The sequence below is a fragment of the Enoplosus armatus genome, chromosome 18, assembly GCF_043641665.1.
Source record: "Enoplosus armatus isolate fEnoArm2 chromosome 18, fEnoArm2.hap1, whole genome shotgun sequence".
In the NCBI taxonomy this organism is placed as follows: domain Eukaryota; kingdom Metazoa; phylum Chordata; class Actinopteri; order Centrarchiformes; family Enoplosidae; genus Enoplosus; species Enoplosus armatus.
Window position 1 is genome coordinate 1,407,260 of NC_092197.1, and position 24,426 is coordinate 1,431,685.

At 44.8% G+C, this 24,426-nt stretch overlaps 1 protein-coding gene across 1 annotated transcript; it reads right to left on the reverse strand.

Moving 5' to 3' along the window:
• Nucleotides 1-1,944: 1,944 nt before the first annotated feature.
• On the reverse strand, nucleotides 1,945-22,802 carry vcanb (versican b). Its single transcript, XM_070925061.1, has 17 exons — nucleotides 22,668-22,802; nucleotides 22,358-22,607; nucleotides 20,323-20,497; nucleotides 19,983-20,110; nucleotides 19,271-19,564; nucleotides 14,497-15,261; nucleotides 11,669-11,859; nucleotides 10,808-11,463; nucleotides 10,066-10,757; nucleotides 9,405-10,007; nucleotides 8,186-8,299; nucleotides 7,985-8,098; nucleotides 5,127-5,285; nucleotides 4,178-4,260; nucleotides 3,178-3,322; nucleotides 2,267-2,449; nucleotides 1,945-2,180 (listed from the first exon to the last, which is right to left on the reverse strand). The coding sequence occupies exons 1-17, from the start codon at nucleotides 22,800-22,802 to the stop codon at nucleotides 1,945-1,947; spliced, it is 4,923 nt and encodes a 1,640-aa protein (XP_070781162.1).
• Nucleotides 22,803-24,426: the final 1,624 nt, after the last annotated feature.

A 24,426-nucleotide genomic window follows, 5' to 3' on the forward strand; every position in this document is an offset into this window, starting at 1 on the left:
GAGCATTTTGGTGGTGAATTCGTCGAGTTGATTTTGAGCTCCGGAACATTGAAAAGCATCAACAGCTCGACAAGCTAACGTTGCTAAACAAAGGCTACGTGCAGCCAACACGTATGACGGCAGCGTGTTCTAACAACACGACCGAATCTGTAAACAGAAGGAAGTCATCATCAGCAGAACCACTTCAGTTCCAATGACCTTTATTTAATATCACAGTCCATTCATAGTTTTAAAGTATACAATAAGTTAAGATCATATGGCTTCATATAGTATCTATATTATATATCCTATGATTAACAGCCGCAGCACACACACACACACACACACACACACACACACACACCACACATTCATAAGAACCTCCTCCTCGGCTCTGTGTGTGTGTGTGTGTGTGTGTGTGTGTGTGTGTGTGTGTGTTGCTCTTTTAAAAAACTTTTCTCAGCTAAAACATTTTGTACAAAAATCTACATGTGAAATAACACAGCCAGTAAAGATGGGTCGTAACAGCGGAGACTGTTCAATGATAATAATTTAAAGTGATGAATTCATGCTCGTTATATCAAAACTGCACACGGATCTGCAGCCTGAAGTAATTCACTTGTACATGTCTGTTTTTATTAGTAATGGACTTAAAATACATTTTTAATGATGCATCTCATTTGTTTCTGACTTCACACATACAGAAAAACTAGTTTTCTTGTTTATATTTAGGAAGAGAGAGAGAGAGAGAGGAGGACGACCCCTTCAGTCTTCACCCCTCCCAGCTGAATTCACCTCATAGCTGTTCTCATTTGCATATTTTTCTGTTTCCGTTGTCAGATAATGAAACGAGAATGAACTTTGATCTAAAGCTGTGTTGACCAGCAGTCGTTAACAAGCTGCAGATAAAATCGTTGGTTGGTGATCGCGACATCGTCAGACAACAGAAACAGCAGCTGAGGTTTGAAGCAACTAAAGGTTGTCGTGTTCAGCTACAGGCACAAAGCATCTGTTACCATCTAAAGGAGCTGCAGACGTCCCCGAGGACACGGAGCCGGCAGAAGGTAATCGCTGTGAACGTGTAAAACTCTCTTCAGCTGTTTCTTAATCCTTTTTCATTTTGACGCAGCAGAAACTTGACGACGAGTATGAGAGAAACAAAGGCGCAAACTTAACTTCCAGCTCGAAAAGCAGATGCTCAGATCTCTTCAGTATAATTTACTTTGCAGTTCTGTATTACAGCTCTAGTTCTACAGTAGTTTGTGTTCTTTAATGTGTGTGTTGTTCAGAGAGATTTCTGATCATATGGATCAAAACAAACCTCATGTTCAATAATCAGATCCTGCTGAAATGTTCCCATTCCAACATCCGTCTTTTTAAAAGCTCATTAAACCACATGCAGTCTTTGTGTGTAATAACAGAAACATGCTAACAGTTTAGCTCACTGTCTCGGCCCCCGCCAGCGAACGTGGATCGAAACAACATAGGACTTTAAATTCTTCCAAAAAGTCAGCTTTGCAAATGTTTTACGAGGAAGGAGATTAATTCAACAAACGTATGAGGCATCACGGATACAAAGCAGTGTGCTGGTGAGAAAACTCCACGGGGCGGCTTTAAAGTACGACTTCAGACTGAGTCCAGATCCTCTATCAGGTCATGAACACAGTGAAGAGCTGACGACTGTTTGACTACTGAGAGTGAACACATTAACGGTGAAGCCACTTCCTGTTTAGATATAATCAGTGAGCTAACTTTACAAATGAAACTAAATTGTCACTCGTGTTACGGTTCAGATCCCGGAGTGTTTGTGGACCACGTACCGGTGCAACATCTCCTGGTCCCTCTGAGAGCCATAGATAGACAGTTCAGTGCGTCTCTCTGTCTATCCATGCCTCTGGACCGACGTGGCCGGCCTGCTGTGTTTGGCTGTCAACGATAAGCTGATTTACGAAACCACGAACCGGATCAGTGTCTCATCTGATCCTCGTTCTGTGTTTGGACCTGCGGGTGCCTCTTCTCCCTCAGAGGGTCCTGGACTTGACTCTGGAAAGGGTTCCAGAAGCGCTGAAAGACGCTGTAACTCTGTGGTTGCTCTTGATGGTGTTTCTGATGCGTCTTGGTGTGGTGGACGTGCTGGTTGTGGTGCCGGTTTTGTTGCTCGTTGCGGCGGCGCAGAGTAAAGGACTTGTGGTAGGTTGCAGCTGAGGAGAGAGAGAGAGAGAGAGCGTTAAAAGTGACACATTTCCAGATGTTGTACAGCCAACGCTCCTCAAACATCTGTACTCACGGCTCGTGCAGGTGACTTTGGGTGTGTCCCATTGGCCGTTGGCCCGGCAGCGTATAGTGGGGGTGTGTCTCTGGATGAAGCCCTGTTTACAGTGATAGCGGACCAGGGAATTGATCTCGTAGCGAGGCTTCATGGCCCCGAACACGCGAGCATCCTTCAACACCGGGGGCTGCCCGCACGAGACTGAGAAAACAGAGAGACGTCACAGTGAGTGCTTCAACTTCCATATGTTGGCCACTTGGGGGCAGCGCAACAAGCTGTGAACAAAACACTGACATAATAACACCTTATAAATGTTGATCACACAGCTGGATCAATTGCTAATCTACAAATATTGATATGTACAGGTAATTTATATCACTTATATCATTGGTAGATTGATCTCCTAAATTCTAGGCTGCCATCAACTACGAAACACCATCATACAGATGTCCAGGTATACGAGTGGGTAATCGTCACAGTGAAGGATATAATGCAATGTGGCTGCAAAATGACACCATGTTCACAATTGTCCTTGGTGGTGTGTTCAAGGACAATCTGACACCTTGCAATTGTTAGTAGGCTGTTGAAAAGTTTTGTAATAGCGAGAGCAGTCGTCTGAAAATGAAACCGTGAAAATAAATGCAAGCTGAAATTGTGAAACAGTTTTCACAACAGTCTCATTCAGGGCCAGATTGTGTTTATAACACAACGCCATCTGCACACACTGACACGATCGCACATTTGTCACAGGCTGGCATACAGAGTGCAGTTTGTGATGGCGGTTATGTGAAATACATGAGGTTTATATGCTGAAAGAAGCCAAATCACCAGTATGGCCCCCCTTTAAAGAGCCAATTAGCATTGTAAAGAAAATAGATTAAAACCTCTGGAGTGTGTATTTATTTGTGTGTGTTTCCATGTGTGCGTACCTGTTCCCTTCTTGCAGGTGAAAGTCAGGTGATAGTTGCAGGGCACGTCGTTCCACTGTCCTCCCTCGTGCCAGATCATCACCACGCAGTCCTCTCCAGACTGGAAGAAGCTGTCCGGCTGGTTCGGCCTCCAGAAGTCATATTGCTGTCAGAACACGTGTTTTACTTTATTGTGAAACACCCAATAAACATCCAATAAACACGGAGCTTAGCTATTACTAAATCCCTACATGGACATTCCTGATTGGATGACAAAACGAGGTCACTACTTCACCACCACCCGCCACCATCAGCACCGCTCTGTATGACACCAGCAGCCGTGAGGAGATGGAGCGTGTTCAACACACGTGACTGGATGTAATTCACAGAAAGAGCAGACAGTGGTGCTACTGGGACGCCCGACAGGCCTAAAGACACCTGAAGCTTTATGTGCAGGAGGAAACCTACTAACACCTGGTCTACGTGCACGCTGCAGTGCAGCCGCTGAGTTCTGTTCTGCACTTCACTGAGTGTACAAAGTGAAGCTCTGTAAGGGTGTGCCTCTGTTCTGAATGATAACACATTACGACAGCAGAGTCCCCCCAGGATCAGGTTTCAGGCTCTCCGCTCTCATCAGGCCCCGTTTTCACTGCTCAACTCAGCTCACGTGCTGCAACAGTCCCAGCAGACGCTCGACGTGTGTGAGAACCATGACTAAGAAACGCAGACGAGTGCAGGGATTGGTCGCTGCCGACACACAGGAAGTGATGCGTGTCATGTTTCTGGTTTGTTTCAGCAGAGGAAGGGTTCTTTTCTGTATGTGGAGCCATAAAATGGAATAAACTCCCTCCTTTAATGAAGTCCCAGCAGAACGCCGGCGTCCCGCCCCTCTTTAAGTGAGGCTGGCTCACGAGGCAACTGGTCTACCTCCCTGTCAATCAACAGCGGCTAAATGAGCTATCCTGCTTGGCTGTAACTCGTTATGACGGTTGAGTCCTCACACACTGATGTATGAACTTACCATGGGCTTCCCGTCGGTCCACCTGAAGTCTCTCTCAAACATCTTGTCGTTCAGGCCGAGCCACTGGTAGTCGCTGCCCAGACCTGCAGAGGCAAAACACATCGTTAGCGGACGAAGGGATCGGGATTGAAAGATCTGGAGAGGAATGAAGGAAGCAGAGTGTGAAGAAGAAGAGAGAGGAGGAGATGATTTGTTGACACACTGATCTACATGCTTGTGTTTGAACATGTGTGTTGCAGCAGGAGGAGTGAATAATGAAGAGTGTGAAGAAACGAAGCGGAGCTGCTTCATTTCATCTCACTCAGCAGTTTCCACTTGATTTGATCTGACTCAGATATGAGTGGCATCTTTCCAAACAGTGCACAGACCTATAAAACTGTTTTACAGGCACAGACGCTTTAAAGACTACATCAGTTTTTTGGGTCTCAGATTGGGAGTTTCGGCCTCTTGTGGCATTATTGGAAGTAATATTTGAAAATGAACGTGAACGCACCCGACACGTCTTTTATAATGGTCCGCTGTAAAACTGTGTGCTTGCACCACTACAGTAAATACTGTAAGTTAAACAAGGAAACAGGAAAATGTAATACATGTAGGTACAATCTTTACCATAGTCATCATCTTAGCTTAGCGTGTTAGCTAACATTTAACAACATCTAGTTTGCATTTGGTCTGAAGTAACGGACAAATGAATATTTTGACCTGGTGATGGCGCTAGATGAAAAGTCAGAGGATCACCAAACTCAGTAGGATTCATCCTCTGGGGAACATGAATGCCTGAACTAAATTTCATGACAATCCATCAAATAGTTGTTGAGATATTTCAGTCTGGACCAAAGTGGACGGACTGACAACGCCACAGAGCTCCTCTGTTAGCATGGCTACAAACTGGAACCGTCCTGCCGCTGACGTCAGTTTATGTTAGTACACTGACACATCATGGACTTACGGTTGACATACAGCTGCTCCTCCTGTGACAGGATGCTGGCCAGGTGGGCGCCGTGCAGCCGACACTCCCTCTCAGCAGCGTCCCAGGTCCGACGGTGTGTGAAGTACTTATAGCAGTGAGACTGAAACTTCTGCCAACCAAACCCACAAACCTCAGTGTCTGCAAAGAGGGAAACAATCAAACGGTCAAAGAACTTATCCAGTGTAAAGGTGTAAAAATACAATACATCATCAGGTATTCTACTGTGGCTTCGATTGCACCTCAAAACATACCGGTCAGGTGTGAACGCACCTGAGCAACCACCTAGCAAGCTCTCAATAGCCACGTAGCAGCACATTAGCTGTCAGATATCCTCAGGAGTGATTGATAGTTTACCGTCCAGGCTTTATGGTGCAGCTCATAGTCTGTCCCACAGTCCAGATTTGATTCTGTGCACTTTTAACTTGATTATATACATAACGTCGCCCACGGCCAGCTGATCTGGACCCCTGCTGCTGTAACAATGAATTATTCTGAATGTTGCAGCTGCTCAACTACTCTGATTTGTTTATTTCTCTGTTGTTTGGGGTTGAGGTCCAGCTGGGGGGTGAAGGGCCCTCATGAATGAGCTCAGTAACACACAGTTGGACTTCATTAACCCTCACAACTCTCCAGTTGTCTTCAGGTCAAAAGCACACAAACAAACACACAGTTAATGTACAACACACAGTTAGTTTGATATACAATGACTTAAAGCCACATAATCAGCTCTCTGCTTCGTCAGGCTCAGTAAACAATGGATGTTTTGTCTCAGCTGCTTCAGAATCATTTGTGAGCCAATAAAGCCGTGATGGAAAGCTGCTGTCGAGGCTTCGGGGTATCAGCTCTCGTCAACCTGCCTCGTCTTAATAGCTCCAGTGTGCAGCCACCTGGAGGGTCAGGTGAGGTCTCCAGGCCCTCTAATGAACGCACAGCCTTCTGGCAGTTTGAAAATAGCAGCAGAGAATCAGTAGAGTTCAGAAGGCCAGTCTGAACCAGAGGATGAAGGAGAGCTTCACTGAGTCGGAGGCAGTATTTAGCCGTATTTACCGCTGACTGAATGCCACACAGCTGCAAAAGCTTTCTGGCAAAATAAAAGAGCGATTATCAGTTTTTTTCTGCTTGTTTCCACTGACAGGAAACTACCAGAGGACAGCTGTGTCTGCGGTCCTCTATCTGCTGCTGCATGTATCAGGACGCATCAAATAAACAGAGCTCCAGTCAATAATTCACACCTAAGTTTCTACATGATGTTGTGCAGACCTCGGTGAACATGGACACACCCTGCAGTCCGGGGATTTCCACTTTCCGTTAACTCCACCTTCTACAAACGACTGATGATGACAAGAGAAGTAAAAACCGGAGCAGCGGAGGTTGACCAGCTTGGAAATAACAACCTTTATCTTTTGTATTTTACTTTTATATCCTTCTAGTCTATTTTAATGTGGGTCAAGTCATCTTTGTCACATGAAAATGTTTTGCAAACTGGTTTTATTTGAATATGAATATGTAAACTGGTAATAGCTTTACTAAGCAGCGGTGGAAAGTAACCAAATACATTTACGTTAAGTACAATTTTGAGATGCTTGTACTTTACTTGTGTATTTCTATGTTATACTTCTTTTGACATTTAAGAAGTAAACATTGTACTTTGTACTCTTCTGCATTCATCTGACAGAGAAACAATTGCATATTTAGTACCCTCTGATTAGATATAAATACATAAATGTGTGTATTTAGTGTACAAGTATATAAAGTGCATAACGCTTCCTTCCCTGTTTGATTTATTAACGTGTGCTTTAGCTTAAGAGGTTGCTGTTGGCAGAAAGAATGAACAAAAGCGGAGTTCAAGTTCACTGAAAACAATTCCAACAAAACTGATGTATTTCCTGCTGAATCAGACGTTAGTTCAGTGTTACCACTGACAACAACAACTTATCATTTCACTTTCTAAAAGTAATAACAGAGAACTTTTCCTCACAGAATACTGGGAGAGACAACTCTCTGAAAGCTGGTCAATTTTCATGGAAAATATTAATCCTTGGAGTCTGGTTGTGTGCCTGAGCCTCGATTAGTTGCTGAGTAATGGCAGAAATATTGGACGAGAAGCTGGAACTAATCTGCTGAAGAGCCAACGCCCAGTGCTGGAGGACGGCGGAGCAGCAAAGACTGTCATGACTCAAGACGACATCCATCCACCTGTGTGTGTGTGTGTGTGTGTGTGTGCACTGTACACTACACAATATTTGTAGTAGATTTCCTATATATTAATTATGGGCCTCTATTGCAGCTTTGGAGAACATTCCCATCAGTAATAATAACAGAGAAGCAGTCAGTTTACAGAGCGACTGACTGTACGGGACATTTCAGGTGCGCTCACTTCATAAAGTGGTTTAGATAATCTGGATAAACTCCGCGTTTGTTTTGTATTTTGATGCCACCATGTTTCCAGATCTCCGAAATATGACTTTTTATTTGAAAGCCGAACTACTCCAGCAGGGGTAAGTCCCCGTTATAGATCGATAGATATAGTCTATATCTGAAGTCACGTGTTGTCACTCAGTGAGGCAGCTGAGACTCCATAAAGTACTGAAACTATGTCAACTGCATAACTAACGCAGTTTACGCTGAGACTATGTGGGTTGTGTTCAAGTTAATTCTAATTAATTTAAGTTCTAAGTTAATTTAAACAAAAATAAATATTAGTTTTCATTCCTGCTCAGCAATTACTTCAGTAAGTACAATATTATTACAGCTGATAGGAAAACTACAAAAATAAGCTGTACTGCCCTGATTTTGTGCATTTTGTACCACTTTGTCATTACTCAGATGCAGCTGACCTTGTTCGCAGAGCTCTCCTGCGTAGCTGGGCAGGCAGAGACAGGTGAAGGAGTTGACTCCATCCAGACAGGTGGCTCCATTCAGACACGGGTTAGACTGGCACTCATCAACATCTGCAGACAAACACCAACCCATATTATTCCACATCACCCGTCTGTCAGTGCAGGGTCAACACGGTTAGCTTGTCTATATGTGTGTACCTGTTTCACAGTGCTGCCCAGTGTATCCAGGTGCACACATGCAGATATTTTGTGCTCCTTTCTTGTAGCAGGAGCCTCCATTCTGACACACACTGGTTGAGCACGGCAGGAGGTCTACACAGATGACACAATGCAAAAGGACAGCCATTAACATCACACAAGTAACTGCGCTAATGTACTGTAGCTCAGAGCTTCTCAGTCATTAACTGTCTGCTAAACACTAAGATCTGAACAGCAATCATATCTTAGCAACAGAAAGTAGTCACAGCAGGTCCGCCAGATGTTGAAGTGATGTAGTCAAAGCCTTACAATACCACAAACACAAGAGCTAATGCTAACATGCCCTACTAACTAGCTTACTACCTAAATACCTGCCGTTACTCCCAAAGCCAAGGTACATAACATTAGCAACTACATCATTTTGTGAGGTTCCAGGTTACGTCGGAAAAGAAACAGCTCAGGACTGAAACATCCAATGTTTGGGAGCCGGTCCAGGATGCTAAGATATGAGCGTTTAGGCTAACGTTGATAAAAGTGTTTGAAAATATGAACACCAAATCAAAAATCTAACCTGTAAGTATATTTTTCTATAGCAAGCATCTGAAAAAGATTATGTTAAAACACATAACATTTTAATCACATTGTTCGTATCATTTATGTCTTCTAGATGGATCAACTGGTGAGGATGCTAGCTTTTTGCCTGGGACCTGTTAGCTATAGCAACAGTCCTTTAGCATGATATCATGTATGTAGCCATGAATCATCAAGCATATTTATGACCCTTTTATTAAATATTTAAAAGTCAGCCAAAGATAGAAGATAGTTTTCAACCAAATCATGAAGTTAGCATGTATTAGCTAGCTAGCTTTAGCTGATCTGCTAGCAACAAAATCACCGTGAAGAAATTAGTCTTTACTGTCTGGCATTAAAGATAAATCGACAAATCTTTTTTCTTTTTTTTTAATTACAATGGATTTTGATGGTAAATCTGCCACAATAATAATAGTTGTAAACTGTGTCGTGTTCGATTGGAAAGCTTGTTAGGCATAGCAACATAAACTAAGGGGGGGGGGCTTAGCGAAGGGTCAGTGTTAATGATTTCACTTATTGACGTAGTTTCAGCCAAAGAGAGGGGAGGTAAACCAGTGAAATAACCTGCTGTGATGTTTATACACTGAAGTAGCTAAAGAACAAACCACTGACGATGGCGTTCATGTACCTCTGATATTCACAGTGCTGGCCTCCACAGAATACGCTGAGTCAGTGCCGCTCTCTGGTTGCTCTGTGGCCAGGGTCTCTGCTGGGATCTCAGGGCGCGACTCCAGCAGAGCAGGGACTGTCTCTTTGTCATAGTCATAGTCCTCCGGCAGAGCGGTGGCAGCAGGGTCGGGGATCAGAGCCCACTGGGGGACGGAGTGGGTGCTTTGGTCGAAAGTGTACAAAGTCGAAGTAGTGGAAAGTACCGTCTGGCTTACATACGGCGTGCCGCGTGTGGTGGACTGCTCAGTCTGGTCTCTGTAAAGCTCGGTAGGCGGTGGGGTGTGGTCTTCAGGGGTTGTGGGTGCAGGCTCGGTGGTAACTGCGGGATGTTTCTCATCATCTGTGGCAGCAAGAGGAGGGTGTGTGGAGTATTCTGGTGTGCCAGGTTCAGAGGTCATGTCCTTAAGGTCTGTGGTGAGTGTGGTTTGGTCTTCAAACGTCACAGCTGCCACATCTGGGAAAACAGTAACAGTGACCTCTGTAGGAATTTCAACCATAAGCCCACCCTGTTCCCCAGAAACCTCCCCCTCTCCGGACAGCTGCTCTGCACCTGACCCTGCTTCTGCAAACGCGTCAACAGCAGGTAAAACTACAGGCACTTCTGTGACTTCAGTACCCACTGCGGGTTGAGGCTGCTGGGTGTAAAGGGTAGAATGAATCGGTGGTAGAGTACTGGTTAAGCTGGGCGTCTCTGACGGGCTGGTAAACCTGGGTGTCTCTGACGGGCTGGTAGACCTGGGCGTCACTGACGGGCTGGTAGACCTGGGCGTCTCTGACGGGCTGGTAAACGTGGGCGTCACTGATGGGCTGGTAGACCTGGGCGTCTCTGACGGGCTGGTAAAGCTGGGTGTCTCTGACGGGCTGGTAGACCTGGGCGTCTCTGACGGGCTGGTAAACCTGGGTGTCTCTGACGGGCTGGTAAAGCTGGGTGTCTCTGAAGGGCTGGTAGACCTGGGCGTCACTGATGGGCTGGTAAACCTGGGTGTCTCTGACGGGCTGGTAAAGCTGGGTGTCTCTGACGGGCTGGTAGACCTGGGCGTCTCTGACGGGCTGGTAAACCTGGGTGTCTCTGACGGGCTGGTAAAGCTGGGTGTCTCTGACGGGCTGGTAGACCTGGGCGTCACTGATGGGCTGGTAAACCTGGGTGTCTCTGACGGGCTGGTAAAGCTGGGTGTCTCTGACGGGCTGGTAAACCTGGGCGTCACTGATGGGCTGGTAAAGCTGGGTGTCTTTGATGGGCTGGTAAAGCTGGGTGTCTTTGATGGACTGGTAAAGCTGGGTGTCTCTGATGGGCTGGTAAACCTGGGCGTCTCTGGTGGGTAAACATCTTGTCCTGAAGCCTCATCTTCTCCAGAGGCAGACCCTTCGAAGTCTTCCGTCTGGGTCTTTGTGGTGGTTTCCCGGGACTGTGTGTCTGGGATAAAAGTAGGAAGCTCCGTCCCTCCGATTTCTGTCTCATCGGTCATCACACCGGACTGGCTGCTTGCAGCCGGGGTGGGCAGAGCATCATCTGCAGATCCCTCCTGCGTTGCACCTGCCTCATCATCAGTGCCACGAGTTGCAGAGCCTTCCATGTCCTCGTAGGTGGAGACGCCATCAGTCACAGGCTGGGAGACGCTGGGGGGGACTGATGGTGTGGTGGGTGTTGGTGATGATGAGACAGCGAGTGTAAATGGGGTTGTGGTGGTGGTTCTTGTTGTTGTCTGGTCACCTGGTTCTTGAGTTTTGACTCCTTCTATGTCCGAGTCAGTAAAGACATCAGGGACTGTGTCGGCATCAGTGCCCGAGCCTGTAACTACATCTGGGTATGAATCTGTAGGATGAGGGACTAAATCACTGGTTTCCTCTGTAGGTGTCTCCTCTGTGGGGATTTCTATGGCACTGTAGTCAAAAGTCACACCCTCCTCCTCCTCCTCCTCCTCCTCTTTTTCTTCTGGCACCTCTTCTACCTGAACAGGAGTGGCCGTCTCAAACTGATCTCCTCTGGCTTCCTCTGGCAGCTCTGGCTGAAATGTCACCTGAATGGATCAGAAAAGAAGGTAGCTGAGTAAATAAAGGAGAATCAGTCTTTCAGGGATCATTCCGGTTACAACTTGGGTCATACTTTTGTAGGTTTGGACGTCAGAGCTAATTTCAACGTATATTACAATATTCAGTGTTTTATGGGCTAAATGAATCTACAATCCCATACAAAAACATCAGACTCCACTGCATGGACGGTACCTCGTGTTTTCCATTGACAAAGCTGACAGTTGGAGGCAGGCTGATTGGAGAAGGCTCGAGAGAGTCGGTGTCTCCGCTGCCCTGGACAGCTTCACTGGTCACCTGTGAGAGGTCGGTGATCTGGGGGAAGGGGGGCTGGAAGCCACCTATGCCGCTCATAGGCTGGTTCAAGATGTCCAGGATATGGTCCACTAGAGACAAACAAGAAACAAACAAATAAGAAGTTCAAAAGGTAAACAAATATAGACAACACAGAAATAGAGATGACCGCTGTGTTGGTTTATTCCTCCACTGAAGCGCCTTGACAACATGTTGATGTATGAATTGTAAATATAATTCTGTATGTAATGAAAAACCTGATACCTTTGTTTATACCGTACTTTGAGTTATAGAAACATGTTTTCCTTTTTAATTAATAAAAAAGTAAAGATATCATGATGTAACTCAAAAAGGTGGATTTAGTGTCAAGTTACTCTTTAAAGAAAAGTTAAATATGATCTAACCTGGCATCTGCCAACAGACTTCAATACGACACATCAGGGTCTGAGCGGATGTTCAATACCAAACCCTAAAAACAAGCCATCTTTCTCAGTTCGATATGTCAGTTGTTGTTTTCCAGGATCTCAGAGCAGCTCATGTCTGATGTTTATTAAAACAAGCCAAAGTGAATATCTGGATGGTTAACAGTCGGCGTATGATTAAGGTCAGCCGGTGCTGCAGGGCTGCTCTCAAACAATGCATGCCTGTGTCTCCTGATTAAGACTTTATGGTACACATGGAAGCTATATCGTGGGAACTGGAGTAAAAATGTGCAAAACGTGATGCAAACACAGACCGAGTGTCGTTATCTTGTGTGACACACGCTGTGACCGGATTGAGGAGCTCCTCTTTGAACTGGACCGAGCTAACTAGTTAACCTGCGTTAGCCACAACATGTCGCCCAAAGTCAAAAAGCCTCTGTGTGACTCGGAACTTGATACGGCATGAAAGAGGAAGAGTTTTTATTAAAACACTCAATGCTTCAATTTTTCTAATTTCCTCAGGACGTGGAAACAGTGAGTCGGTGGACCGCACACAGACCAGCGCCCGCTTCATGAGATGATATATTACCTCTGCAACAGTATACGCCTTCAACTGTTCAATAATAAACACAACTCCTGGAGGATGGCACCACTTGGCTGGGGGGTAACAAACACATCAGCACTGAAATTTGAGTGAGTGCATGTGTGTGTGGGTGAAGGGGGCGGGGGCGGGGGGGTGCAAAGTACATTAACTCAAGTTCTGTACTTAAAAGAAATAGTTTGACATTTGGGGATTAATACCAGCGGAGTTTCCTTCCATCATCGCATCATCGCCTACATCTGGGGAATGAAGAAGAAATGAACAACACCACTCGTGTCACTGATAAATGAACTGATGATTTATGTTCATCTCAGTGAACAGATCCTAAACCTGCTGTGAAACAGTAAAACAAAACTATTTTCTTAAAATATTGTTATTTTGCTTAAAGAGCAACTTCACAGCAGCTGAAAATCTTGTTTTTGCTGCCCTCCAGTGGTTTAACTTGTTGATGTAGATATGTACACAAGGGTGTGCCAGTACACCGTGACATCACTGTCGAGCGTAACACACTTTCAATGAAAATATAACGGAAACAAATATTAGATCAGACTCATCAGGATAATAAAGACATGATCAGGACCTCCGACAGCACTTTTGACTGAGACCTTGGACTTCCCAACAAGAACAGTCACTTTAACCAAACATGCAGGTTTGGGACCCCCTGAGCCCTCGGGCCCCTGGACCTGTACCTGGTGAGCCTGTTCTATAATCCATCCACGGCGGTTATACAACTAACACAAAGAAAGAGAGTGTTGTTGGAGAAGTTGTTCGTTATGACAATTCAGGCAGCTCACCAGAGAAAAGACAATTAAGATCAACTATTTGTGGTTTGTTGTCAGCTCCATCTACAGACGTGTAGACCAGAAAGTTGAACATGTGGCTGTTTAGACATCATCGCTAAAGAAAACAGAGGTTAATCACTCTAATGGACCACCAGTGTGTGTTTGTGTGTGTGAGAAACAGAAAGAAAGGTGAAGTTAAAGAGTCATTTGCTCTGATATATCTGACTAATCATGAGGCCCTGCTGCTTTCCCACCGGAGACGCTGTGATGTGTTTACAATATGTTTAGCTGCAAAATTGGCCGAGCAGAGATGACTGACTTCATAACTTTCCACATCTGGCTCTGCAAACAGTGTGTGTGTGTGTGTGTGAGAGAAACTGTCAGCATACAAATACGAAGGTAAGAAAATATTAGCTGTTTCCTACGGAGGCAACAAACAAGACTTCAGCAGCAGCAGCAGATTACTGTGAAGTCCCCGACAGCACAACGCAACAAACACCAGGTCGCTCTGAAAGATAAATGTTCTCCCTCAAAGACCCAACAGTTTCACGTGAAATGTGAGACTTTTGGGTCCCAAAGAAACAAAAGGCTTACGAAAGGTGGAGGAGGAAATAAGAGTTGTAGCCATCTTTGTCAGTAATCACACTCTGGAGGTCTGTCTTTGAATCCCACAGCATCCATACTGGGCTTTGACCAGTGTTTCTCTATTGCAGTTGGCTGATGGTCAATATGTTATACCAGTTTACTTTACCTGGATGGATCTTATCAGCAGACTGTCAACACCAACTGACCCAGACTAGAACAGGTCTGGTCCAACTGACCCAGACTGGAGCAGACCTAGTCCAACTTGGCCCCATCAGTCGCCACGCCCAAATCATATTCATCTTCTGAACAGCAGTAACGTGAGTCCCCGTCTTAACTCACCTGAATTGTTTCGGTCGTGCACGTTGACAATGATGAGATGGAAAGGTGGTTGGGCTGTGGAGTCTCCAGGAGTGGCCAGTGATTGGTCGGGGTCAAACGTGGGTGTAGCTCCAGGGGTGACATCCTCTTTAAAGACAACTGCGGGTGTTTGCCCCACGTCTCCGGTCCCAGCTGGGAGGCCTGGCTCTGGACTGAGACTGTCTGGAATGACCACCTCTTTTGTGATCCCTAGAAGCTGTGATGGTCTTGATGTGGCTTCCATCCCCAGCCCGGGCCCAGGAGTGACACGGTCTGTGGCTATCTCTAGAAGCTCTGCTGGTCTAGAAGTTGTTTTCACCCCCAGCTCCATCCCTGTGGTGGTCTCTAGAAGCTCTGATGGTCTCGATGTGGTTTCTATCCCCAGCCCCAGTCCAGGGGTGACACGGCCTGCGGTGGTCTCTAGAAGCCAACTTGGTCTCGATGTGGTTTCCACCCACACCTGGGTCGAGGTCTCCACTGCTCCCACCTCAGCTCCACTAGAGCTGTCATCGCTGCTGCTTCCCTCCCCACTGCCGCTGCTCTCACCTCGGCCCGATCCCGCCTGGCCTCCCTCCTCTCCCCCGTGGGAGATGTCAAGGTGTGCGGGCTGCGAGCGTGTGGTGGGTAAGGGAGGGAGCTGCATGGGGAACAAAATGTCTCCTCTAACTGGTACCGACTCTACGTTGTGTGAGTGATTGAAGTCTTTAACATCATAGTCGTCAAACATGGGAGTGGGGTTCACAGAGGCTGTGGTGTGAGGGGAGGGGTGGTCTGTCCCATGTTGGTCTGGTGAGGCTGTGTGTGAATATGTGATAGGATCTGGTATTCTTGTTTGAATTTCAGCTCTTTCAGAGTCTAAGAGTGGTCCGGATGTTGGAGTGTGGGGAACGGTTGTGGGGCTGTCAGGTTTGTGTGTATTCGGTGGACTCGTGGTAGTCGGCTCTGGTAGTTTAGCTGTAAGAGAGGGAAACAAAGAAGAGGAGGGGGGGGGTCAAAAGACCAGTGGAGAGTGCATGCTAACATGTTGATGTTAGCATGCATTGTAGTATTTGGAGCCATCCTGACAGAAAAACGGCACCTCTCAGAGTATAAGTTGATAAAACCAATAGTTACGCCTCACAATTCACCCCCTCTCTGTTGAAGTAAATCGTGTTTTTTTTTGTCCTGCTGTTTTCCACTTCATAAGTTGTAGAGGTTTCTTTCAGTTTGGTCAGTTTGTATTTTTATCATTCTTTCCGTAACAATGCTTGAGATGTCAGAGTTCTCTCCGAAATCCAAGACCATCAGGTTCAGTCATCAGAGTCTAATATCTGATGTCCAAATGAATGAATGATGGCAAAGAAATAAAAATGGCTGACTAACGAGGTAGAAAATCAACCTAAAAACTTGGAACCTAACCCTTGGAAAAGGCTCCAGTTAATCAGTCATGTCCAAGAAAAAATGTTTACAGAATGAATTGGTTTAGTCATGACTGTACTATCTGGAAAATGCTAATCATGACGCTGTCAGACTGCCGTCAGCTTACGGAGGACTATAAAAGGCAACTTAGCAGCATTGATTTTTGAAACATGAAGTCACCTGTCAAAAATAAACAGTTTCAGGCCTGGAGACTGCTGTGCCAGTGGTGTCAGAATAATAAGAGTCACAAATGAAGGTCTGAATGTGGCCAGAAAAACCTTATTTGTTGTTCAGAGAAGACTTTACTGGCTAGCCAACAGACATACATTTATTTTCTACAGTAGCTTTCACAGTGAACTGGTTTCTCTTGCTAAAGCCTGAATCCATCTTTCTTCTCTAAACACACATTATTTACAATTCTGAACAGACCATGAAGCTTTCTGTTGTAAAGACCTCTTGTAGCCTGTGATGCTGGCAAAGATGTATATCTCATTATGATGGAATACATACCATATGAGAAAAGACAGGAAATAGGACTCCTAAACACACATACAATGCTCTCCTTTGTGTAGGTCTAAGTGCTGAGTTCATATAGTTAGTGTCCTGGGAGAAAGCAGCAGGCTTTGAACGTCACTGACATAATGCTTTAATAAACGCTACGTAATTGACTCCCCTCCATCCCTCCCTGCTGGCTGTCAGGGGCGTGTATGGAAGGATGGGAGCGGTGGGTGGGTTAGGTGGGGTTCCCTTTTTCTCTTTCGCCCTCTTAGTTTTCCACTCTTCCTTCTATACTCTCCTCTTCCTCAAAGCTTTAAACTAGCTAACTGTATATAAAGCACTAGCTAACTGTATATAAAGTACTTTAACTAGCTAACTGTATATAAAGTAGTTAAAACTAGCTAACTGTATATAAAGTACTTTAACTAGCTAACTGTATATAAAGTAGTTAAACTAGCTAACTGTGTAAAGCAGTTAAACTAGTTAACTGTGTAAAGCAGTTAAACTAGCTAACTGTATAAAGTAGTTAAACTAGCTAACTGTGTAAAGCAGTTAAACTAGCTAACTGTATATAAAGTACTTTAACTAGCTAACTGTATATAAAGTAGTTAAAATAGCTAACTGTGTAAAGCAGTTAAACTAGCTAACTGTATATAAAGTAGTTACACTAGCTAACTGTATATTTAGTACTTTAACTAGCTAACTGTATATAAAGTAGTTACACTAGCTAACTGTATATAAAGTAGTTACACTAGCTAACTGAATATAAAGTAGTTAAACTAGCTAACTGTATGTAAAGTAGTTAAACTAGCTAACTGTATGTAAAGTAGTTAAACTAGCTAACTGTATATAAAGCAGTTAAACTAGCTAACTGTATATAAAGTACTTTAACTAGCTAACTGTATATAAAGTACTTTAACTAGCTAACTGTATATAAAGTAGTTAAACTAGCTAACTGTATATAAAGTAGTTACACTAGCTAACTGTATATAAAGCAGTTAAACTAGCTAACTGTATATAAAGTAGTTAAACTAGCTAACTGTATATAAAGTAGTTACACTAGCTAACTGTATATAAAGTAGTTAAACTAGCTCACTGTATATAAAGTAGTTAAACTAGCTAACTGTATATAAAGTAGTTAAACTAGCTCCACCTCGAGCAGCTACAACAGTAAATGCTGCTCTAACATTGATGCATCAGTATTAATAATCTAATAATGTCAGATAGAATCAGATATCAGTCACAGGAGACATTTTACTGCAGAACTTCTACTTTTGACTTTACTTTAAGTACCTTTTTTCTGATAATACTTCTGTACTTTCTGTAGAGTTTTAATATAGGACTTAGAGTGTCTTTAGATTGTTGTTTTCATACTTTGACTTAAATAAAGGATCTGAGTACGTCTTCCAACACTTCCCATACTGAAGGTGTTTATTGGCGGTTGGCCTGCAGACTCTGGGGATTAGTTGTGGTCTGTTCTGGTCTTTCCCACCATGAAGGAGACCCTGGCTGCATGTTCAGCCCTGCCCAGATATGATGTCATGTGTTTGGTGAGCTGCAGTCATCTGGCTGGGCTGGGGTCTGTCCTCATGCTGTCACTTTACTGTACATTAACTCTCTCCTGCAGCTCTGCCACTTCACTTAATGCTTGGCAGAACACATTACACAGCCCTCAGCTTCAGAAAGTACCTTTATGTTGCCAAACATGTGACTGTTTGCAATTATATCATCTGTAAAGAATCATACTTGAAGTGTATAATCGGTTCCTTTGCCGCGCACCTACTTCACACAGACTAACCTCACCTCTCTTTTAAAGGTTTGTGTTTTTGAGTGTTTTTTAATGATGATGTTACTTGTGGGAGAACTAGATCTGCAGCCCCCCTCTTTTCTTGTCTGTCTGTCTGTGTTTGGGCAGGGTCCAGCTGTGAAGCATTAGGGACCTGTCCCGTTTCTGCTGTATCTGTGTTAGAGTGCATGAGTTGGGTTTTCCCCTCATAAAAACACGTACCCCACCATAAACAGGGCAGTGGGAGTTTATTCTCCTCTTGCTTGGGTTTGAACACCGCTTGTTCTTTGTCATCCCCCTCTGTTGCCACCTTTACACACTCTGCCTTTAAATGGCTGCAGATCGAGGCTTGTTTGTGCTGCAACACACCTCAGCGTTTATGTAGTGAGCTGCAGTTTTCTTGTAGCTTCACGAGTCAAATGTTTCTGTGATTTGGACATTTGGAGGAGGGTCGGTCTGGGGTTTGCATAAAAAGGTGCAGCAGAAGAAAGGATGGGAGGAGACCGCTAGATCTGTAGATACCCAGTTAGCTTTCCTCATTGAAATATCACCAGGACACCCTGAAGGGGTTGCACGTGAATGTGATGGATCTTGAGATGATTAACGGGACAGGACAAAATCCAGAACATATTCTGTTTCACATTTGATAGTTTTACCCCCTCCTGCCTGTCCAGCCAGAAGAGGTGTGAGATGGAAACATGATTTGTTCCCCTTTGCTCAGAGAATATGTTTGAGATGTTCAGAAGTTAAATACTTTCCTAAGCAAGAAAAGCTTTATGCAACCAGCCACTAACCATGTTCAGCAATAATGTCTTAGTATCAGCTGTCTGTCGCCCCCTCAGTGTTTTTATAACCCCCGCTGTTGTGAGTCTGCTCACTGATGTGATCCATCCCTTCAGGCTGAAGCCTTTTGACAACCCACAGCAGGAAGCACTTCACACAAGCCAGGGCGCTCACTTCTTCTCTGTGGGGGGAAAAGTAGTGCGTCTTCCGGCCTCAACTTCAATATTAGAACTACTCCTGATGGTGGGAGAGGCTGCAGGTGGCAGACAGTGGAGGTCAATGATGTCTTACCCTTGAAGCAGAAAGCTCCGTGCCTGTCGATGGGGTTCGGGTAGCCGGTTTGGTTTTCATACTTGTAGAGCGTGCGAACCCCCAGCAGGCCTCCTCCGCACTGAAGCCTGGGGACGGTGACGGGGTAGCGGACGCTGCCGTCGGACAGCCAGCCGTAGTCGCAGCGGTTCAGCCCCGCCCTCCAGGCTGCGAACAGCTGACCAGGCGACGCCAACACGGCATCGTGCTTCACACACTCTTCTCTCGCCTGCTGCAAGGTGAGCTTAGCGCTGACCGCAGGAAACAAGACCTCGCCTTCACACAGAGGAGACAGACGGTACGTCAGAGGTTTACTTTCTGCAGTTAAACTCACTCATGTAAACAAGATAAAGATAAAAATGAAACTTAAATAGAGAAGGAGTTCTTTGGACAAACAATGGTTTCTGGCTGTTGATTGGTCGACCGAACGTGCTGCTGTTGAAATGTAAATGTACCGTGGACGTCACAGTTAACTACTGTTTGTGTCCAAATTAAACAAATGAGATACTTCATGTCAATTAGTGTTCTTTAAAGCTGCTCGAAGGTGTATTTTTTAACTTTGGACAGGGCCAAGCTAGCTTCCAGTCTTTATGCTAAGCTAGGCTAACCAGCTCTGTACCGAACACTCTGACATGAGACTGATATCGATGTTGAAGTGTTCCTTTAAGTGTATTTGCTGTACTTGTGTGTTTACCGTGTAGTTTATCGACGTAGCAGTACACATCGTATTTCTCTGTGGGGTCGCGGATGCCGTACGTTCTGACTCCAGGTCTGCTCATCAGATCACCTGCACAGCCTGGACGGGGCACTGTGATTGGGTATCTGAAAAAACAATAAAGGTAGAACACAGAATCTAACTGCAAAGAAATCTTCAGCTAATTAAGTAATTTCTGTCAATATTTGAGTCCTAAAAACCTTATAACCCTAAAAGTAACATGCTCAATGCAGGAACAGAGTATTTTTACAGTGTGGTGTTTGTACTTTTACTGAAGTAAAGGATCTGAATACTTCCTCCACCCCTGTTTTACACACACCTGACTGACTGGTCGGCGAGCCAGCCGGCGTCACATTGGTCCAAACCATCCTCAAAAGCAGCCGTCAGTTGTTCAGGTGTAGCGATGGAGGCGCCTGCAGCACGACACGCCTCCACAGCTTCAGGATAGTCCAGCGTGTAGCGGCTACTGTTAGCTCTGTAGTGGAACACCACACCTGGAGAGAGACCAATCAGGGTGAGGGCTGCTGGTACCTGAGGTGTTTTTATAAATCCTATATTTCACCTGCTGAACACAGCACTGCTGATGTAACGATCACATCGATTTATATTCCGACCACCAGGTTTAATTATTTCAACTGGCTCTGAATACTACAATACCCATGAGGCTCGGCTGCCGTTGCTATGGAGATGAAGCCGGCCACAGGTGTGAATCAGAGCGGCGGTGGATTCAAATGCTTCGTCGTTGCAGTTGTAAACAAAACACGGCGCCAAAGCTGCCGAATTCATCCAAAAATCGACCCAGAATTTCAAAGTGAATTGATTTAAGTAAGAAAACCTGAACAGAGGTCAACAACACGAGGACCAGCTGTCAGCAGGTAAGAGCCGTGAACTCTACGCTGCTGTTAGCGGGGCACTTTACAATTTATAACTCTGTAGGTGGATGTTTCTTGCTGAAATGCACCTTGGGAGTCGTAGTTGACTCCTCAGATTTTAGCCTCAGTGAAGAACCACATATTTTGTAAAGCAGTTGTTGTCACCTAACCTTGTCTGTGGAAGTAAGACTGCGACTCTCTCACCAGATTCGGTGACTTCTTCAGTGAAAATCCAGATAATTCCACGACAGTACGGAGAAACACAAGCCAGTCGGCTGTTTCAGCTGTCATCCTCAGACTACATGTATCTGTTGTCTTGTGTCATTAGCTCCTTTATTTCCCGCTGGATGGGAGGATTATTTCTCGTCTCTCCTGGCAGCGCTGCAGGAGGATGTGAATAGATGACTGAGCTGTTAAATGGAGAGTTGTGTGTCACTCATAGGGAGCGTCTTTGTGTGGAGCTGCCCAACAAAGAGTCCAGTTCAGCATTAATGTGGAATCTGTGTAAATGTCTGGGAGCCAGAGTTGGATCAGCGCTGGGATATTCCTCCACACGGCTCTGTGGAGTTTCCACTGGATGACCTCTGACGGCCGAACCCCAGAAATCTCTGATATTCTCTACAATTCAAAATGAAGTAACTGTGACTTTCATACACAAACTGCTGTTCACACACACTCATGCCTGCTGTGTGTCTTTGCCTGCTTTTTAAAAACCGGTCTACAAGAGCTGAAACGATAAATTATCGACTAGCTGATTAGCCAATCGAGACAATTCATTGGCAGCAATTTTGATAATCGATTATTTGTTTAAGTCGTGTTTTTTAGACAAAAATGCCCCAAATTCTCTGGTTCTCTGGCATTTAGCAGCTGAAGAGACAGATGTTTCCCTCAGGAGGTGGAGGAGACCAAAACAGAGCTAACAGAGAGAGAATATTAGACTTCATCCATCAGGAGACACAAACATGGCTCCACATGAAGCATCAGGTTGCTCTGTAGCCGCTGGATGTGGACATAAACAACTGTTTGCTTACAAGTTTGCCATAAAGACTTTATCAGGTGATAATAATATGTCAGTGTTGTGTTTACAGCTTGTTCCATTGCCCCCGAGTGGTCAGTGGCTAAGCTAAATGCTCCACCATGTTCAGCAGCGAGCCTCCAGCTGTGTCAGGTCGTGCACAGAAGCTGTTTACAGCTTGTTGTTGATGAAAACAGCAGCTATGAACCAAAACAAAGAGCTGAAAGACGCTGAAACGCTCTGTAGAGCTCTGTGTGTGTTCATCAATGCCAGTGACGCCTTTCACATTACGGTCTTTTGATCCATAGTTAATATTGAACATATTGTTTAAAGAAACCAGCAGTGAAGTCTCCGCCAGCTGAACATCTGGATTCAGTCACTGAACACGTCTGTAGACTCCTGATGTCGGCTGTTAATCCGACCTATAAAAGTGCTGAACTGGCAGAGCGTGTTTGTGTTTGACTGACCGGAGACGCTGAGGCTCATGGTGTCCTGGCTGTCCTCCATCCCGTGCATCACCTCACAGCGGTAAAGCCCCGCGTCGCTGGCCCTGAGCCGCACGATCAACAGCGAGGCGTCCCCGACCGACAGCGGGTGGCTGGGCACCGACACCCTGCTCTTGTACTCCTGCCCCACCTTGACCACCCGCCCCTGGGCCACCAGCACCACCTTCTCCCCCTCTGCCTCCAGCTTTGTCCACTTGATCCTCAGCTCCTCCTCGGGACCCGGGCTGGTGTGAGGAGCGTCCCCGGGGAGGAGAGGTCCAGGTGTGGGAGCTTGCGTGGTGCGTGGCGAAGAAACCGGCATCATGGAGAAGTGGCACGGCAGCACCACCCGGCCCGCCAGAGAGCCGGTCGCAGGGGACGTCTTCTCCATCTTCACGGAGTGAGGCGACGCTGGAAAACATGTCATACATGAAGCAGCAACTTCAGCCCAATAGATTATAGATATATATATATATGTTTTATTCCCACAATAAATAAGGACAGAAACACACACACACACACAACAAACAAACAAACAAACAAACAAACTAAGAACTTTCTTTATCAGGAAGAACAGAATTAGATCCTCAGTACTTCATGAAGCGTCTAAATGTCTCTTTAGTACTTTTTACTTCAGAAATATCTGAAACGATGAATATTTGACTTATAGTTTCAGCTCCACTATAGATTTTTTCAGTGGTGGAAAGTAACTAAGTACATTTACTCGAGTACAATACTTGAGTATTTCCATTTCCTGGTACTTTATACTTCTACTCCACTTCATTTATTATTTACAGCATACAGCAGATTCAGATTAATAATACAAAATATAATCAATAAATAAATTATGTATATAAATAAATTAAAATCAGCTACAACATTAAAGTGATAAACACATTAATGCATCAATAATTATAATCCAATAATATAATAAACATTATTCTGAAATGAGCCATTCTGCATAATGAGTAAGTATATTTTGATGCCAATACTTTTAGTTTTAATACTTTTACTTGTAACAGAGTATTTCTACACTGCAGTATTGCTACTTTTACTGCACCACTGGATATTTTAAAGATCATCAAAGGAAACCTTCATCTTTTCATCACAGAATCTTCTTCCTGGAATAAACGAACAAACTGATGAAACACGTGAAGTGATGCACGAAGCAGCTGGAGCTTCTCTGCAACTGGCAGCAAAGACAGCAGCAATCAGACGCTGGCTTCCACCGACTGACGAGTGTGTGTGAGAGAGTGTGTGTGTGTGTGTGTGTGTGTGTGTGTGTGTGTGTGTGTGTGTGTGTGTGTGTAACCAGGGATTACTGGAAAGCATGTGTTCAGAGTGGATGTGTCTTGGACTAATAATCACTTTCCACTTTGTCAGTCCTGGACCTGCAGCAGGCTGGCTCATGTGTTATTACATCGACGTCAGAGAGGGTGATTTGGGGGGGGGGGGGGGGGCAGTCTCTGCTGGACTCGACTCACCTGGTTGAGGACGAGCAGAACACACACACACCAGGCAGAGCAGGTGAGTGAGGATGTGAGGAATCATCTCAACACGATCTGCAGAGAGAGACGATGGAGAGTAACTCAAGTATTTCCATTTTATGCTACTTCATACTTCTACTCCACATTTCAGAGGGAAATATTGTACTTTTTACTGCACTACATGCATCCGACATAAAGCTGCAACAATCATTGTTAAATTTTCGAGCCATTAAGCGTTTCAGACTCTCAGGTGAGAATATTTGATGCTTTTCTTTTCTTTTCTGATCATAAACCGAATGTCTTTGTTCTGGACTGTTGGTTGAATAAAACCAGCAGTTTGAATGTGTCTCCATGTGATGTGGAAACTTAGAAACAGACATTTTTCACTATTTTCTGACTTCACTAATTGATTAATCGAGACGCTGCAGATTCATCAATAATTAAATTGGTTAGTTGCAGCTTTAATCGCACAGTTTCAGTTATTTTGCAGATCAGGATTTTAAACATGTTTATCTTCTAAAGTGATAAAAGTTAAAAGCTCCACCTCATCTCATCCAAAATGAG